This window comes from Bombyx mandarina, chromosome 10, assembly GCF_030267445.1.
Source record: "Bombyx mandarina strain Sakado chromosome 10, ASM3026744v2".
Classification (NCBI taxonomy): domain Eukaryota; kingdom Metazoa; phylum Arthropoda; class Insecta; order Lepidoptera; family Bombycidae; genus Bombyx; species Bombyx mandarina.
In genome coordinates, this window is record NC_143217.1 from 8021246 (window position 1) to 8038812 (window position 17567).

At 35.1% G+C, this 17567-nt stretch overlaps 1 protein-coding gene across 4 annotated transcripts; it reads right to left on the reverse strand.

Moving 5' to 3' along the window:
- Positions 1 to 1884: 1884 nt before the first annotated feature.
- Positions 1885 to 17387, reverse strand: Dp1 (satellite-binding protein 1 Dp1). Of its 4 annotated transcripts, XM_089730521.1 has the most exons (18): positions 17126 to 17387; positions 14458 to 14519; positions 14310 to 14376; positions 10960 to 11224; positions 8501 to 8716; positions 8215 to 8421; positions 7913 to 8128; positions 7656 to 7839; positions 7343 to 7473; positions 6977 to 7160; positions 5939 to 6895; positions 5506 to 5792; positions 5179 to 5427; positions 4401 to 4538; positions 3891 to 3985; positions 3560 to 3773; positions 3081 to 3293; positions 1885 to 2777 (listed from the first exon to the last, which is right to left on the reverse strand). In XM_089730521.1, exons 4-18 carry the CDS (start codon positions 11176 to 11178, stop codon positions 2547 to 2549), a joined length of 3741 nt encoding a protein of 1246 aa, XP_089586647.1. In that variant the 5' UTR covers positions 11179 to 11224; positions 14310 to 14376; positions 14458 to 14519; positions 17126 to 17387; the 3' UTR covers positions 1885 to 2546. The 4 variants fall into 4 exon arrangements, with proteins under 4 accessions (XP_089586647.1, XP_028041231.2, XP_089586648.1 ...); XM_028185430.2 differs by lacking the exon at positions 17126 to 17387 and having other exon boundaries at positions 14458 to 14529; XM_089730522.1 differs by lacking the exons at positions 14310 to 14376; positions 14458 to 14519; positions 17126 to 17387 and adding an exon at positions 14111 to 14282.
- Positions 17388 to 17567: the final 180 nt, after the last annotated feature.

Here is a 17567-nt window from a genome sequence, read left to right on the forward strand (position 1 = left end):
GGGATTTCATTAACAAAACGATGTCGTACGGAATAACAGGATTCATGAATAAAGAGTGAGGTGTACTGTGACTATTACTTGTATCTATTTTCAAATTTTCTGGTGTTTCATTTAAATTTACCGGACAGTTTATTTTATCAATATCATTATCAGTATTAGTAGCATTAATAAGAAAGGTATTAAATTCGTTGGCAATGTTAATGGGGTCTCTTATTATACGGTCATTTACTTTTATTCGTGTTATATATTCTTTTGGAAAATTTGCCTTACTTGCATTAATTATTCTCCATGTAGCTTTCGATTTATTGTCTGCATTTGATATATAATAATTGTTTTGACACTTTTGAGTTAGCTTTATAATTCTTTTAAGTCGCGCACTATAATTTTTTAGAATCTGCTTTTGACTTTCTGAAGGGTTGGTTCGATAATTCCAAAGTAATTTTCTCTTTTGTTTACAGCATTTACCAATCCCTTTAGATAGCCACCTTGTTTTTTTAACACAGGTATTTCTTATTTTTATCTTGGGAAAACAAAGGTCATAAAATAGTTTAAAATCTTCAAAAAATGAGTCAAAGGCATATTCGGGATCATTTGAATTAAATACATCATAAAAAGTTAGACTTTGTAAACATTCTTGAAATTTTTTTATGTTTTCATTACTAAAATCTCTTCGTATTGTATACCAATGACTAACGTCATGATCAAAATGATAGTAAAGCTTTGACTTTACTATGTTCAGATCACAGCTTTTTTTGTTTACTACTTATGCTGATGTTCTAGAGAGACCATATCATTGTCACAGAGCTAGTAGGTGAGCTCACGGAGCTCAAACCTGATGATGATGTTGCTAACACAAACCCTAGCAAGAGCCGTGCTTCGCAGAATCTACCACCGGATCGGAAACGCAACCCACCGAGAAGATCCGGCGAGAAACTCAGTGGGCTGTGTCTGTGGGTTAATTTACTCGCCGAGCCTTTCATCGCAAGTGACGGGTTCGACGAGAACGATGACCGATGCTTGGGATACTTAAAAGCATCGTTAGTGGATCGGGAGGATCCGAAATGACGCGTTTTGGGCGAGGTCGACTGTTTACCATTTAGTCTGCAGGATCGGCTATGTAGTTTCCGGCAGCCACGATGACAAGATTCTTTTGTTTTTTTTTCCTACCTAAGCTGGTTGCCTAGAGAGGCTATTCCAGCGGAACCTTAACTAGTAGGTGAGCTCACGGCGCTCAAACCTGACGACGATGCTAACACGAACCCTAGCAAGAGTCGTGCTTCGCAGAATCTACCACCGGATCGGAAACGCGACCCACTGAGAAGATCCGGCGAGAAACTCAGTGGGCTGTGTCTGAGAGTTAATTTACTCGTCGAGCCCTTCGTCGCAACCGACGGGTTCGACGAGAATGGTGGCCGGTGCTTGAAGTACCTAGAAACACCGTTACTGGATCGGGAGGATCCGAGATGACGTGAGTTCTTTTGTCCTGACGCTTTATCGAAGTGGCAGGTCACAGCGCATGGAATAATTTTTTCACCATGAATACCAGACTCATCTATTGACTTGCTTCACAGTTCAGCTATTGTAATAATCAGGAACTCCCAATCTAATGAACTGGAGCCGTCGGGAGAGACTTGGGCCTATGCTTACTCTATCGTATTTTTTCGAGACTGCATCAGTTGATGAATTCGATTTAAGCATTAAGACTTATTGGTAATCACAAAAACTAATTTAGTTTCAAAAATAAATTCTTATTCAATTATTATCACTTTAAAAAATTCCAGTTATCTGATATAATGTAGCTCGTCCTTCTATTTTAATCACTTGCATCCGATTAATTACAGTGGTGGAAATTTTTCCCAACACCAAAATTACGAAAAGAACGAATTAAATTGTAAAAGATTTTATTTCTGTATTAAACACAATTTACTATATACAAATTATTATGTAAAAATATTATTTTCTTCTTACTACTTTATTGATTTATCATTATAGGCAATGTTTACAAAAATCGTATAAAAACATTATTATGAAAATGAAACATTACAAATTTTTTCTCAATAAGTACAAAATCAAAACCTTTTTATTATTATGCATGTTTAATATGCATGTGCAAAAATGTTTATAAAATATCCATAAATATGAATTTGAATAACAACTTATGTCAAATGGCATTAACCATTTCTAAACAATTCATAAAAATAACATGGCCTGTTTGATTATTCTCACATCATTAAAATATAACATTCGATCAACCTATTTCTAAATAAGTATGTGCCAATATGAAGCTTTGAGATATAGTGAAAGCAGAATATAAGAAATATGATAATATGTTAGAGCAACTCGTACACTGACTGCTTACTAACATTAACCATTCATTTCATTTATGAGGAATAAAATCATCACGTAAACACTTAATATTATAAATAGTTTAAAAAATAATAATGAAATAGGCCGAACGATAGCATATATTTTATAGAGCCGCTTCCTCGGATAGCACTAGTTCTGTAAAAAATAGAAAAGTAGAACTTAGTGCAGTTGATGAGATGTTAGCGACGCGGTCCCCAAGCGGCTGGCGAGGGTTGCGGCTGCTGAGCACCGGGCATGGTCGGGAACTCGTGAGTGGAGGCGGTGTCAGGGGCGCGTTGTTCCCACGGTCCACCCTTCACTACAAACCCGGGACCGGCCGGTGCGTTTGGATTTTCCCCTCCCAGTACAGCGCCGAAATCACCCAAAGAAGGTGCTGCCGGCGGTTGATAGCGGTCTGCGACATCTTGTAACTAGAATTAATAATATATATAAATAATAATAAAATAAATATTTATTTAATTCGTCTGTAACAAAGTGGTCATCATTATTTAGATTCTTAGATATGTTACAGTATTTTCTTCAGTTTCCACGAGTAGTAAATATAATTAAAACAATTTTTACATCATCGTCAGTGATCACGAAAACTGAAGCATTCGAAACGTCAATAATACATAAGTATAATGACAATAAAAAACGCGAGATTAAAGCGTACAAGTAGTATTAATTATGTTCTTGAACATATCAAGATATTATTACTGAGTAAAAAAACTCACATATTCTTCAGCCAAATTAAGAAGATGTTCCTTGGCATTAAGTACATTGTCTTCATCACCCGTTATCACCACAATACTGTCATCTCCATGTTTCGGGAATCTAATGTCAACTTTGTATTCGTCCATAATTCGCCTTATATTTTTACCTCGCAGACCAATCAATCTTCTGTGGACACGCGGGTCGATGTCCACTTCCTCTCTGTATTGATTATCCTATAAATTCATTTAAAAAATTTTTATACTTTCTATAAACGCTATAATAATTACTTAGAAATGGGTCATCAAATTATTGATTTATTAAAGGACATTTTCCATGAAACTAACCTGCATAGTGAAATAGTTTGACAAAACTAGAAAAAGTAATTCCCTTTACCAATCAGTATGTTTCAAGTTTAGATACTGACATATTTTTCCACTGCTAACTCATTTGAAATCGTACATTTTTAACATAAGATAAGAAAGAAATTTGCACAACATACCAGTTGATGCACTATTGCCATTATGGAGTCTTTAGCCTGATGAGCTTTATCTTCATATCCTTGAATAGTAATGATATCATCATCTGGCTCTCCTCGTTTGGGTAAGTTGATCTGGACACCAAAGTCTGTTCGGATTTTTGTAATGACAGAACCACCTTTTCCTATTACCAAAGGATGATATTCTGGATCAACTTTGAACTTAAGCTCGAAAGATCTGCGAATTTAATTTATTCGATTAACTTTTGAAATTCGAATTAAAGCATCATAATGTATAATGTAAAACTATACATTTATTTTAAAAAGCAATTGTGATGATATATGAAACAAAAACCTGAGTAGTCTGTCTTCTTTTTCTTTTTCCATCTCAGCAATTTTCTCAGTAAGAGCTTGTTTAGCATTTTCAACACTGGTTGGAGTTCCTGTCACCTAAAATAAAAAATTTGACAACTTAGTAAAAAAATATATTGTTTATTAATTTTAGTATACTTGTAATTACAGTTACTTGCATATGAGTCGTCTATTATCAAAGGTGGCAATCTGTGCATTTGGACAAAAATTTTTTATTGATATGTCAATACAGATTGATTTGAATATAATCGTCTCTTTCAAAGAATACGGTTCAAAACCTGCATTAAATAAAGGTTAATAGTTAATCTGTTATTTATCTAAGATGTCGTTCCGAAGAGTTTTGTGACTGCCAATGGAATACAAAGTCAATAATTCGTTTTTCTGATTTACCAATCATTGTCCAAAAGTCAGATTGCCGGCTTTGATAATAGTCGACTCATATACAGAATGCAATATGATGGGTTTTATTTCTAAATAATAAAAGCTTATTAACCTTAACAATGTCACTGGTATCTTCATTGGGTGGCAGTAGGATGTGAACATCATATGTTTGCATCAGTTCTCTCCTTTTTTGACCAGCTAATAGACGATGCAATTCATTTGGCACTTCAACATCAATTGTAATAGGCACCTAAATGGAAAGAGACACCTTGAATGAAACCTATGTAATATGTATTATATTATAATATATACAATATATAAAAGGCTCGAAACAATAACTATGTTTTGCTGAAGTGTACCTAAGGTTCAGGAACAGCATGATGCTCTGTAGTAGTATGTAATAGCACAGCAGAATGTGGAGTGGAGCTTGTCTTACATAATAAGATTGAATTATGTATGCAACTATAGTTCTCTGTTTTATTTGCATTCTTTATTGTTATGTATTTATGAACATTGATACTTGAAACATATTTTTGACAAATATACAATCAAAATATTTAATTTATGGTAATACTTAGTATAGGATAGTAAGTTCATAAGCAATGAAAATATTAAATAATATTTACAACATTATATTTGATGATTAATTAATATGATGCACTGATGAGGAGATGCCCTTGCTGAAGGACATATTCCTGTAACTTTACAAATCATTGCTTACTGCTAATCGCAATTACATAATTCTTAAATAACCACCATATTTCAATTAATCGTATTTTATATTATGAATAATATAATAATCTAGTGAAACAAAAAAAATACATGCACTAATGTTAACTATAAGTTGCCATTTCTGCATGCATTTGTTAACAAAGTGTATAACTTTCTACCTGTTCAAGAAGAGCCTTTTTAGCTCCTTCGCAATTTTCAGGGCGACCCGTTATCTTAATTATGTCATTAGGTCCTGGTTCAGCATTCTCATCAATATCTCTGCTGGGAACATCTGCACCTTCTGTAGTGTCACGTTCAGGGAATTTTATTTGAACATCAAATTCAGCAGTGATGTCCTTGACTTTGGCACCACGTGCACCCATGACAGTTCGGTGATGTCTTTGTGGAATCACACATTCAATCGTTACCTAATAATCATAATAATCAAATTTTAACAACGGCATATTATGTTATGTTGAAGTTTAAAAAATCATTTAAATCAGTACCTTCGCTTCCAAATCCTCAATAATTTCATTGATTCGTGCTTTAGCTACTTCAATACATTCTTTTGGTCCCTTAAGCACGACGCGGTCGCTGTTGACACCTTGCCGAGGAAAAGAAATTTGTACTCCACCACAATCCTCGGCAATACGACGTAGCACTTCACCTCGACGCGCCACGAAGTGACGATGATGTTTCAATGCTACAGACATCTCCCCTTCAGACACATTACTGATCTCTGCTACAGCAGTTTCCAATTGTTTGCGGGCAGCTTCCACTTGTTCTTCTCGACCTATGAATTAATACAAAATAGATAATTTCATGAAATCATAATTTATGCTTATTTAAATAATAACTAGCACAGCACATAAAAACAAAAACAAAAAGTCTCAAAGATCAAAATTTAATAATAAAGGCTAAAGTAGTTTTACCACTTACCCATAATAAATATTGCTTCCTTATCCTCGTCCTTTTCAGTCGGGAAAATTATACGAGCGCCCGTTTGTTCTCTAATTTTTTTGATATTAGCACCATTCTTTCCAATTAAAAACTTGTGATGTTCAGACTTTGCACGGACAGTAGCTGTGTGCGACGTCAGTTCCCGTTCGTTTGCATGTGCCAGCAATTGCTGTTTTGCCTTCTCAACATCCTCACTTGGACCTTTGATTATTACTTTGTCACTCTCACTGTCGGTCGGTGGGAATTTAATCAGGACACCACCACATTCTTCCATAATAGAATGAATTAGCTTTCCGCCAGCTCCAATAAGTGAATTGTAATATTTAGGAGGAATGGTCACTTCTTCGGTTACAATATTAGCTTTTTCGTTATGAATTTGTTGTATTCTTTTAACTGCTTCTTCTACATTCTCACGCTTGCCTCGTACAGTGATAACATCGCTATCATCGCCCTCTGCCGGAAGATCAATCACAGTCTGGGTTTCGTCCCTTATTTTTCGCAAATTAGCACCACCCTTTCCAATTATGAACTTGTGGAATTGCTTAAAGATGGGAACTTCTTGCACAAAGGAAGATTCGGCGATTTCCTTTATTAATTTATGAAGGAATTTTTCACACTTTTCGATATCTTCTTGAGGACCTCTTAATTTAATAGGACTTCTCTTTTGTCCCTGATCAGGAAGGCTAATCAACACATGTTCATATTTGTCACGAATTTCTTTGATCTTTTCTCCCCTGACTCCAATTAGTGACTTAATGTAGCGATGATCAACATAAACTTCTTTTGTTCGTTCGTTTTCTAATTTCATAACCATCTCTCTTAATTCACGTTCAGCATCAGCTACACCTTGGTGGCTTCCTTCAATACGTATAATATTGTTTCCTTCGTTTTCGTTAATATTAATAACTACACCAGTCTCATCTTTCAGTCTATTAACTAAAAGAATAAAAACATGTTATAAATTTCGATTACTAACAAAATTGTGAAAAAAACAACCTTTTTATATTTTATACTTACTATTGGTTCCATTCTTGCCAATAATGTGTTTAAAGAATTTTGGGTCAACAGATAATTCCACGTAAGTAAGTGTAGCAAGTAAGTTCTTCACAAAGTTGTCTAGTTCAACTTGAGCACGCTCCACTTCTTCAGGAGGTCCATCAATTTTTACTTTGTCTTCGGAATGAGTTATGTCTACGTGTACCTATAAGAATTATTAAATATATTTTCTTTACTATTAGCAAAAAATCTTATCTTAATTTTGATGTTTCTAATTACTCTTATCAAACAAGCATATCAAACAAGAATATCAAACAAGCATACAGAACTTTTGAACTAAATGTTGCTATTGCATTAACATAACTATATTACACACACTATGAATACCTTTGAAAAGTCCTGAGTAATCTTTTTAATATTAGAGCCGTTCTTGCCGATTATGTATTTGTGGATCCAAGTGGGAGCATCAACAGTAGCCGTTTTTACAGAATTTGCTTTCTCACAAACCTTTGATAGAGCTAAAACATGTAAGGAATATAATGTCTGAACACAAGAAATACAACCTATTTTGCTCTTAAATAATTTAAAATAAAGTTATGACTTTGGCTATGAACAACAGAAGCCATATAATACTAACATATATTTTGTTAACTTCTCTCTATCTACAGTAATAAAAAATAATAATGTAGTTTTTATATACCAAGGCCAATTTTATTATGAGGTCCATGAAGGGTGATGGTGCCTGTAGGAGAATCCGTTGGAGGCATTTCAACAGAGACACCAGTCTCCTTAAGAATTTCCTGGATTGTAGTACCACGAGCTCCAATTACATACTTATGTTGAGACTTGGGCACTTCTACCCGAACAGTTGCACATTTCTTGACCTGAAGGATTATAAGTTGTTTAATTATACATTGCATAGTGTACATATTGTGTTTTATTTATTATGTTTATTACCATTTCTTCATGTATTTGCTCGATTTGAGCCTTTGCAGCTAGCACACCATTTTTTTCCCCAGCTATAACAATCTCATCACTTTGAGTAGAAGCAGGAGGAATGTGGATTCTGGCACCAGTTTCGGCACTTAGCGCTGCTGCTCTTTCACCGTACGGCCCTTGGATGAATGGATGGTAAATTTTCGGTACTACGACACGTTCTAAAGCCTTTCGTGACTGAAAACCCAATGTTAATCTTGAGCTTTGGTCTTTACTTGATACTTTGATACTTAATAGACAAACAGAAAGTTAATATATTTTACCTGTTCCTCTGAACACACCCTGATTTCATGTTCAGCTTTTTCTATCCCTTCTTTTGTGCCAGTAATAGTTATTATTTCACTATTGTCTGAAATTCCTGGCACATTAATCTTAGTTGCAGTGACCTTTTCAAGTTCTTTTAGTTTCTGTCCCTGTTTTCCTAAGATCCAACGATAATGCTCCTTAGGGATTGAGATTTGTTTACTGGCCTGAAATTTTATAAGCTCATAAAATATTGTAAATACACCAAATATTCATTTTTACTTATAACTTCACATCTCTTTTTACCTGTTGCTGAAAATGGGTCAAAATTTGTCGCCGCGCTTCGAGAACAGCGCTCTGCTTTCCAGTGATAAGGAAAGTCAGACTGCCATCTTTGCTGGTAGATATTTCGATGTGCGCTCCTGTATCCTTAGTTATGGAATGGCAAGTTCTTAAGGATTCTCCCTCACCAAAAGTATTAGCATTGTCAAGTTTTCGTTCTTCATATGGCACATGGAAAACCTTATGGAAAATTATCTAATTAATTTAATTTAACTTTTATTGATGTATTCGGTTTTAAATAAGAATGTAAGTTATTGTAATATAAAATATGAGAATAATTCCTAAGTCTTATCTGATAAAAATGCTACTTTAGGTAAAATTACATATCAATCATAATTATGTAGGTAACTATTGAAACATGCATTCTCAATAGGTACCTAGTTTAAGATTTAGCATAGATATTTATAATAGATCTTTACCTATGAAGATATCTATATCTATATAATAGATCTTTACCTACGTTTTACAATACAATTTGAAATCTATTTTATGTATGACCGGAAAATAATCTAAATTCGAATGAAATTATTTTAAAAATATGGAGTTCTATTTTCAAATTCAGTCATTTGTTTATTGATTAGTATTTTCTTTTCCTTACATTTCGATTTTTTTCATCAATTTGGACACTATAAAATACCAGCAATTATGGAATATGAGTTACATCGCGGTAGCAATAACGTACAAACGAATCTTAAGTATAATATGACATGTACGAAATGAAGTCATTGATTTGAACATTTTTGTCTTGGAAATATTGATTTTAGAAAAGAGCCCCGTGGTCTCCTGAAAACCAAAGTCAACAACGTCGAATTAAAGGCGATAGTGGAAGCTGACGATAATCACTCAATCTACCGTTGAGTTAGCAGCAGCTTTTATCAAAACTATATCGGTCCATTTGCGTTAAAGAGGCAAAGTAAACATTTGTTAAGTGGGTACTGCAACTACTGCACGAACTGAACGATCGCCAGCGCGACGAACGGCATAAGCTATGCCTCGCGTTGCTTGACAGATACAGAAGCTTAAAGATTTTGAATCGCACTGTCACTTGCGTTGAAAAATGATTTTTTAATAATCGTATGTAAGCAATCGTCATGTTGGTTAGAACCTGGTTCAGCACCCGAGGCCTCAAACGAGAACATATCCCAAAAAAGTTTATAGTCATTGGTGGTTTAGTGCCCGATTAACTTATCACAGCTTATAAACAAATTGCACTGGCATTACTACGGATGTGTATTGTGGAGAAACTGGACTGGTTCAAGTAAAGGATAAGACGTTTGTCTGGTGCATTCTTATCTTGCGACGCAATGGTGTTCGAATCCCGCAAGCGGGTACCAATTTTTCTAATGAAATACGTACTTATCAAATGTTCACGATTGACTCCCACGGTGAAGGAATAGCATCGTGTAATAAAAATCAAACCCGTAAAATTATAATTTGCGTAATTGCGATGGCCAGTCGTAGTTAATCGCTCGTTCCTAGTGCTTGCTATACAACTTTTGATTTCATACGGCACAACTGACAACAGAAGCTACAGGAGGATCGGAAGTTTTGCGTTGTCCACTGTTCTCACCAGTTTTTCGCCGACAGACTTCTGCTTTTTCTAAAGTTCTTGACAACTTCTTGACAGGGAAAAATCAATACCCGAAAAGCAGTGCAAATGTCTTTGAAGAGTTTGTTAGCTCAGTACACCCGACTTTTTTAACGAAGGGCATTGGTAACTTACCACTGCGCTGGCAGATCCCATGGATGCATATTTCGATTGGTAGAAATATCAAATATTTGTGAAAAAAAAAATCCATAACTTTATGTAGAGTAACTAACAATTCCGAAGGTAAAAGCCTAATTTTTTCCACAACGAAAGTTTTAATCTTCAAGCTTAATAATGATTTGTTAAAAAAATGATCATGGCTTTTGACCATAACCATTGTTTTTGACCATGCTGTTGACCATGGTTATCAAAAAAGGTGTTTCTGACACCAATTTAAAAAATTGCTAGTTATAGCAAGCCATTTAACAAAATATTGTTATGTAAAATAATTAATTTATGTAACGATCTATTGGAACAGTCAAAAAGAGATTTATTTAAAAGAAAAGCGGTAAATTTAGAGGTGCAGTGAAGAACCAAATCAAAGTTTATTATTATGTGTTGTATTTTCACCGCCAGGTCATCATGCCATCGTCTTAGTTGACTGTTATCGTAATCATCATGGATCGGATCGTACGCCGGCGAAATTGGATCAGTAGATGTTTAATGTCTGTTTCTGATGTTAAATATAAGGGAAGCCAAGGGAGCGAGCTCCGGGGGAGAAACAGACGGGCCTGATCTACACCCTTTCTGCTGGAACTTGCATTACATTGCACAAAATATTGCAAATTGCAGTTATTTTTAATTGAAGAGTACATATCATAATTTAGTGACTTACTTGAGTGTGCAGTGAAGAGCCAACTCGAAGTTTGTTTGTAGCCTGTTGTATATTACGTTGCACAAGGGGCTGGGAATGCGGCAATGCTGGAAATAGGTCATCGTAGGCAAATGACACATTGTTCTCATATCCAACATTATTCATTTCTTCAACATGCATGGGTACATCAGGATGAACGGGTATCACATCTCCAACCATCATGGATTGCTGATGCATCATTTTTGTCTCCTCCGGCAGTCCTTGTCCGCGCCGAGTCGTTACAGTACTGTTGAAATACACAAAAACATATCATTGCAACTCTATTTGCTAACTTTATTTCATTAAAACGATTGTTTAAATATTAATACTTGTAGTACTTATACTAATTATAATCAAACTTTATTGAATATGAATAATGTACAATTTTGTGAAGGACATGAAATGAGATAGTAAAATTGTTTCATGACATCACATATTGGAATAACTGTGCAGGTTGTGTAGTTTAAATCTAAGTATTTCTTTATGGCTACTAATTTCTATTCTATTGTTAGTGTAACATTACTATCAAGCATAATTTCATTTGTGATTATATGCTTTATAAACCAGAACTGTTTAAGGATTAAAGATTAATACACAAGTAATGTACTGTCTTCACATAAAGAAAAAAGATTAGGATAAGAGTTACTCTAGAAGACAGTAGGACCTAATGGTAAATTGGCATGTTTTTCGGCATGTGTTTGAAAAAAACTAGATAGGATTTAAAGAAATTTGGCTATGGTGATCTAGGTATCAATTCATTTTGGAAAAGGAGTATCCTGCCTTTTTTTTTTTTTTTTTTTTTTTTTTTTTTTTTTTTTTTTTTTTAACGCTGGGGAATCCATTTACGGATACCCGGTCGAGGGGGGTAACGGACCGGGTTATGTCGGACTCCGGCGCCTCCTGAGAGGAAGAAGGGGAGAAGAGAAGAGCCGAGGTCCTTCACCTCCCCCAATTTCTCACAGGAGACTACTCCTTGAAAAAGGCGCGCGAAGCACTTGCCCCGCAGAACGACTACCGACTAAACCCCATCGAGCCCCACCACTCCGACTCCACGAAACCCACGGTACCGCACAGTGCGCGCCGAAGGCTCGCCGTCGCCGGTACCCATCCTGTTAATAGGACGGCACTCCATCCCCGGGAAAATCCCGCAGGACGTCGTCTCGGAGACACACCGTGAGCGGTGCACAGGAGCCACCTTGCGCCGCCTCACCACCGGACCAACAGCCGAGTACCGGGCACCCCCGCACCCGGCACCCGACAGCCCCTACGGGAGATGAACGGGAGCTTCGCGCCCGTGCCGCCCACTCCGCCTTCTTCGCTGTGAAGCCGAAGAGGGATCCCACTCCCTTTCGCGCTCCTCAGCCTCACGGAACGCCATGACCAGGTCGCAAAACCTGGTCATGGCCTCCCAAGAATTCTGGTCCTCTAGCATGCGGGCGATGACAGCCCGCAAGGAGAGGTCTCTCCGCCATCGACTGTCCAGCACAAGGCCCAAATATTTGAGCTTCGGCTGGACAGCGATCGATACTCCGCCGACTATGAGATTCGCTCCCGGAGGAGGTCCCCTCCGGACTGGGTGAAATAAATAAATAAAATAAAATCCAAAGTATCCTGCCTGAAAGGATAAGGCATTTAGTGCACAAAAATTAAGTGACATGTCATCACTCATAGGTAGCAGCTTGACTAGTCTCAAAGGTGACCTTTGCTTACTAACAATACCACCTTGAAAGATAAATGAAAAACATATGGGAAAAAATTGTGTTGAAAACTTGAAGGTGACATTTATTTAAATGGCCTCATAGATAAAAACAGAATGTACTTGTATCAAGCAATGTAAGTATTGGTTTCAGTCTATACAACAGGTACAATTTTTTTCCTTAAAATTACATATCTGTGTTCCCCAGCCACTTTCAAGGAATAACATTGTGATGAAAATCAAAATTCTGAAATCTATAAATACTTTTTTGTTTTTAAGATATTCATGAACAATCTCATGGCCTACTTAATGTTAAGTGGTCACTGAAGCTCATGGACATCAACAAAGTAAATGACGCCACTCACTTTGAGACACCAGGTCTCAGTTATAATACAATGACTGTCACATCCTACAAGACGCCCTACCACCACTAATTATACAAATTAGAATTTTTAGATGTTTCATTTTTATTAAAATATTTTATTCCTTCATTGTGGAAGTCATTTGTGAAAATGTGTTAAGTGCATATTTCATTACGAAAAATAATAGCAGCCTGCAGGATTCATAAACTGACAGTTGCATCACTCAATATGAATGCACTAGACATCTTATACTTTAATACCTAATGACTTCATCGACATCATCAAATAGCCATTAGTAGAGTTGATAGCATGATACATAATCTACACAGGAACACAAACCTGTCAATTTAAGCTGCAGAGCAGTCACACATTCTGGTTTGAGCAGTGGAACAGCCATTGTATAACATGACTTTGAACTTATGTCTCGAGGTGGGCAACAGCATTAACACTGTGATATCTATGGACTCCACTAACCAGTTCAAACCAGAGGGCTTGTGAGTTCTTTCACCAACCAAGAGCATGAATAAAAAATATCTTGTAACATATTGTGTTTTGTGTTCATTTTACTTAGTAAATTTTGATAAAGTTATGTTTATAAAATATGTTTAGTTCAGATGAACTAAACATATTTTCATCATTGTACTGTTTATCATAATTGTACTTTTTACTTAGAAATTTTAATTTCCATCCAGATGTTAATGAGTTTTTAATATTTCGGGTCAGAACTATTCTAGATTATTTTATCAATAGCACTTATTTTCACTTATTTTTTGTTGATAAATTACACAACCTTGCTTTTATTTTCTTAAAATTTTACCAGTCTTATTAAGATTCTAAAATATGTCAGTATCTATATATGTAATTACTTTTTAGAGCATTAAAAATATAGCTTGTTACATGTGCACATTATATTTAAGCAGAATTGAAGACTCAAATAATATAAAATGAACTTTGACCATGTAATTTTATTTACTTTCAACAAGAATATTAACTTTACTTTTCAAAAGTATATGTAAATTTTAAAGTATAAATGTCGAAGTGTCTACGCATCACTGTGGGTTATGTACGTACTTACTTGAAATTTTGTTTTCAATGTGCGTACATATTTTTGCATAAATAATCTGGTTTTTAAAATTGTGCGTTATTTTACAGACTAAGGATGAATTATTATTTTTTAGGTGAAACATTGGTTTCTTCGTGAATATTGATAATACGTGTCACCTTCCAGCACATTTGACGTGGAACTTGTGTTGAACAAATACAATAACACTCACCAAAAGTACTGTATCAAATCAAACTGAAAGATTACGCCGTAGACGCCAGGATCGTACAATTTTTTCCCTGTATAAAAACAGTTTAATAAAACGATTAAAACTTATAAAATATGAGATTAATTAAATGAAAATATTTTAATAGACGTACCCAGCTGCAGTAGCAAGAGACAATACTAGTGTTGCCAGTTTATTATATTTTTATTGTAGAGGCTGGAATCAAAATATCAGTAACGGCTAGAGAGATAATGTAAAACAGCTTAGATAATGCATACTAATCTAATATATGCAAGAGTGAGTTTGTTTGTTTGTTGCTCTTTCACGTCTAAGCTACTCAACCAATGGTCATGAAATTTGGCATACACGTCAGCAGTGCAGAAAATGACCTATGTATTTGCTTAAATTTATATTTGATGTATTTACATGTTCGGGTACTAAACATAGTATACTGTTTAACACATATCTTTCCTGTAAATAAGAGTGCAACTACTACGTTCTAGTCTGCATCTACCTTGGATAGATAAGACCTTAATCACGAAGTTCGCCAATTCCATTAAAATGTACAAAGTATAAAAAAGTCAACAAATAAAACATATTAAAACATGTAGGTATACATAATAAAACATTTTTTATATTGCCCTTGTAGGCAGACGAGCATACGGCCCACCTGTTGGTGAGTGGGTACCATTGCCCATAGAAATATCAGGGGCAGAGCCAAGCCGCTGCCTACCATAATACTGGGTGCTTGGAAACCACTTCCGAAAACGTAAATTTTGTACCTATAAAGTTGTAAATTTTGGGGAGCGTGGTATCAGCGGCATGGCGCGGCGGGGTCGCATCGCCATGCGTTTAAAAGAAACGGCGTGCCCGGGCGTTCGTTGATCCGAGCATCAGGCGTTTTTTATTTTGTGTTTCATTGCTGGTTTTTTTTTGTGAGAAATAATGTATTTTTTATGAAACTATCGTATTAGGTGTACGTGTATCGTAGGTGTTTAATGCTAATAAAGCGTTTTAAAAAATATATATTTAGACAAGATCGACGTTATTTCCGTTCTATCATCAAAAGTGTCATTTGTACTATCGTCTGTCTTCGTTTTTGGAAGCGGTCTCCTAATACCCAGTATATTAAATAATGATATGGAATATTCTAAAAATGGTTGAAAAAATAATGAAAGACTTAATTGCGTTTCCTGTACAATGTTAAGAAAACAACATTTAAAGCCTTTATTTTCGACAAATTATTATTTTACACAGTATTATTGAATTATGTAAAACTGAACTCGTTTTTCTCAATGATAGAGAGTTCAGTCAGTCTACATAAAAAACATCTTTTTATAAAAAACTAAAAAGTTTCAAAGGTTTTACATTAAAATCACATAAAAAATAGATTTTTCTTTACATATAAACTATATAATACAACATCCAACTATATAATACATAGATAATACCAGATTTAAAAATACTTATGTAATAAATAGGTCCTTATTTTATTATAATAAGGACTACAATTGTTTTGTACATGCAAGTAAGGTACTGTACATAATCAACACAAGACAGTCGGCCTATCTCTTGATCGCACTCTAGCAAGGATGCATCTTATCAACTTGAAATACGCTTATGACACTACCCTGCTCGCATAGACTGACATGGAAATTTTACTAGTTCGTCTAGATACCAGTCTTAAACTCGGATTTGCTATGAGCCAGAACAAGTCAAAGCTGTTGATAGTAAATCAAGCGGAACGAAATGGAACCAATGTACAAAATACAGCTGATTGCCAAGTTCTACAGAGATACATCTACCTCGGTCTACTATCTCAATCATTAAAGGATCTAGTGACGAGATTAAGCGACAGTGCGCCATCACCAGGTCGGCAGTCAAACAGCTGGGAAAAAGAAAGCTAAGGTCAGATTAATGAAATGTCTTAAGTTTCTAATATTTCTCTAATAGACTTCTATGTCAACTAAACCAAATACTTTTAAGTTTTAAATATTGATTTTCTTTCATAGTTTTTATTTACTCATACTGGCCATTACTTTACATTACATTAACCATTACTTAGTGGTAGTTTTCCAATCACAGAGCATAATGCGACTCAGTGACGCACAATGCCGAATTATGCTGAAGCTTAGTTGAGCATTATGCCGCATAATGCGCTCTTGTGCTGTAATTGGAAAACAGCCATTTTACGCCTTAAGCTTAACAATCTTAACAAATAAATCTCATCTCTAGTCTCGAAATACCTACCTTTTCTATTTTTTTAAGGGAACTTATAACCTGGTAACTAAGACTTTTAGGTCAAATTTTATTTTTATTTTAATGAAAACTGCACTACATAATATATGAAAAATGATAATACGAAGTGAAATGAAGTTGATTAATATGAAACATGGCATGAAAAGAAATGATATTAAATGAAATGAGATGCGATGATATGGGATGAAATATAATCTCAGTAAAATGGTGGTTATTTACTGAGACTTTTTCGGTGGACTTTTTGAAGGATCCTGAGAAGTTACGTCCAGTGGCTTTGTTTTATTTTCCCATATTTGTGCACTTTTACAGATACTAAACAGTTAATAAACTATCGCTATTACCAGTGGTCGGAGTAGGTAGATTGATTTTACTTACGTCAAGAGATACTTGCGTCAAGAGATTATAATATGGACATGCCATTTTATCCATAATGATTATTTTTTTAAATTGAAAAAAAATGTTTTTAATCCTCATCAGATACAATTTCTATATTTAAAAATGTTAGCATTATGCTTTAAAAAAGGCCTAAAACGTACTTACATAAGAAAATTATTAAAGCTTACCTGAACCAAAATAACTTGAAGTAAAGATCCAATCTAAAAACAAATCGATGTCCATAGATACAAGCCAAATTCATCGTTTTAAGAAGATACCAGAAATCAGTAAAGAAGCCAGGGTGAGATTATTATTTACCCAACACTGAAATTTCACAAATTAGAAGCGCACTACGAACCAAGGTAAGCGAGTGAGATGCCTGGAACACAGCGTGCGCGCATCGTTTTTTCTAACAAACACCCAATGAGTCACACAGGATACTTGCTTCTAATTGGTCTTTGCGTGCGGTCGGTGCGTTTTGAACATAGATGAACATGAGATAAAGTAACAAAAAGCCTTGTCTAAGTTTTGTCTCATACTAACAAGCGTCATTTCTAATTCAACAGAAAGGGACAAAATACGGTGTAACTATTCCAAGGTGCTTTTGTGTAAAATAAAATACTGATTTCT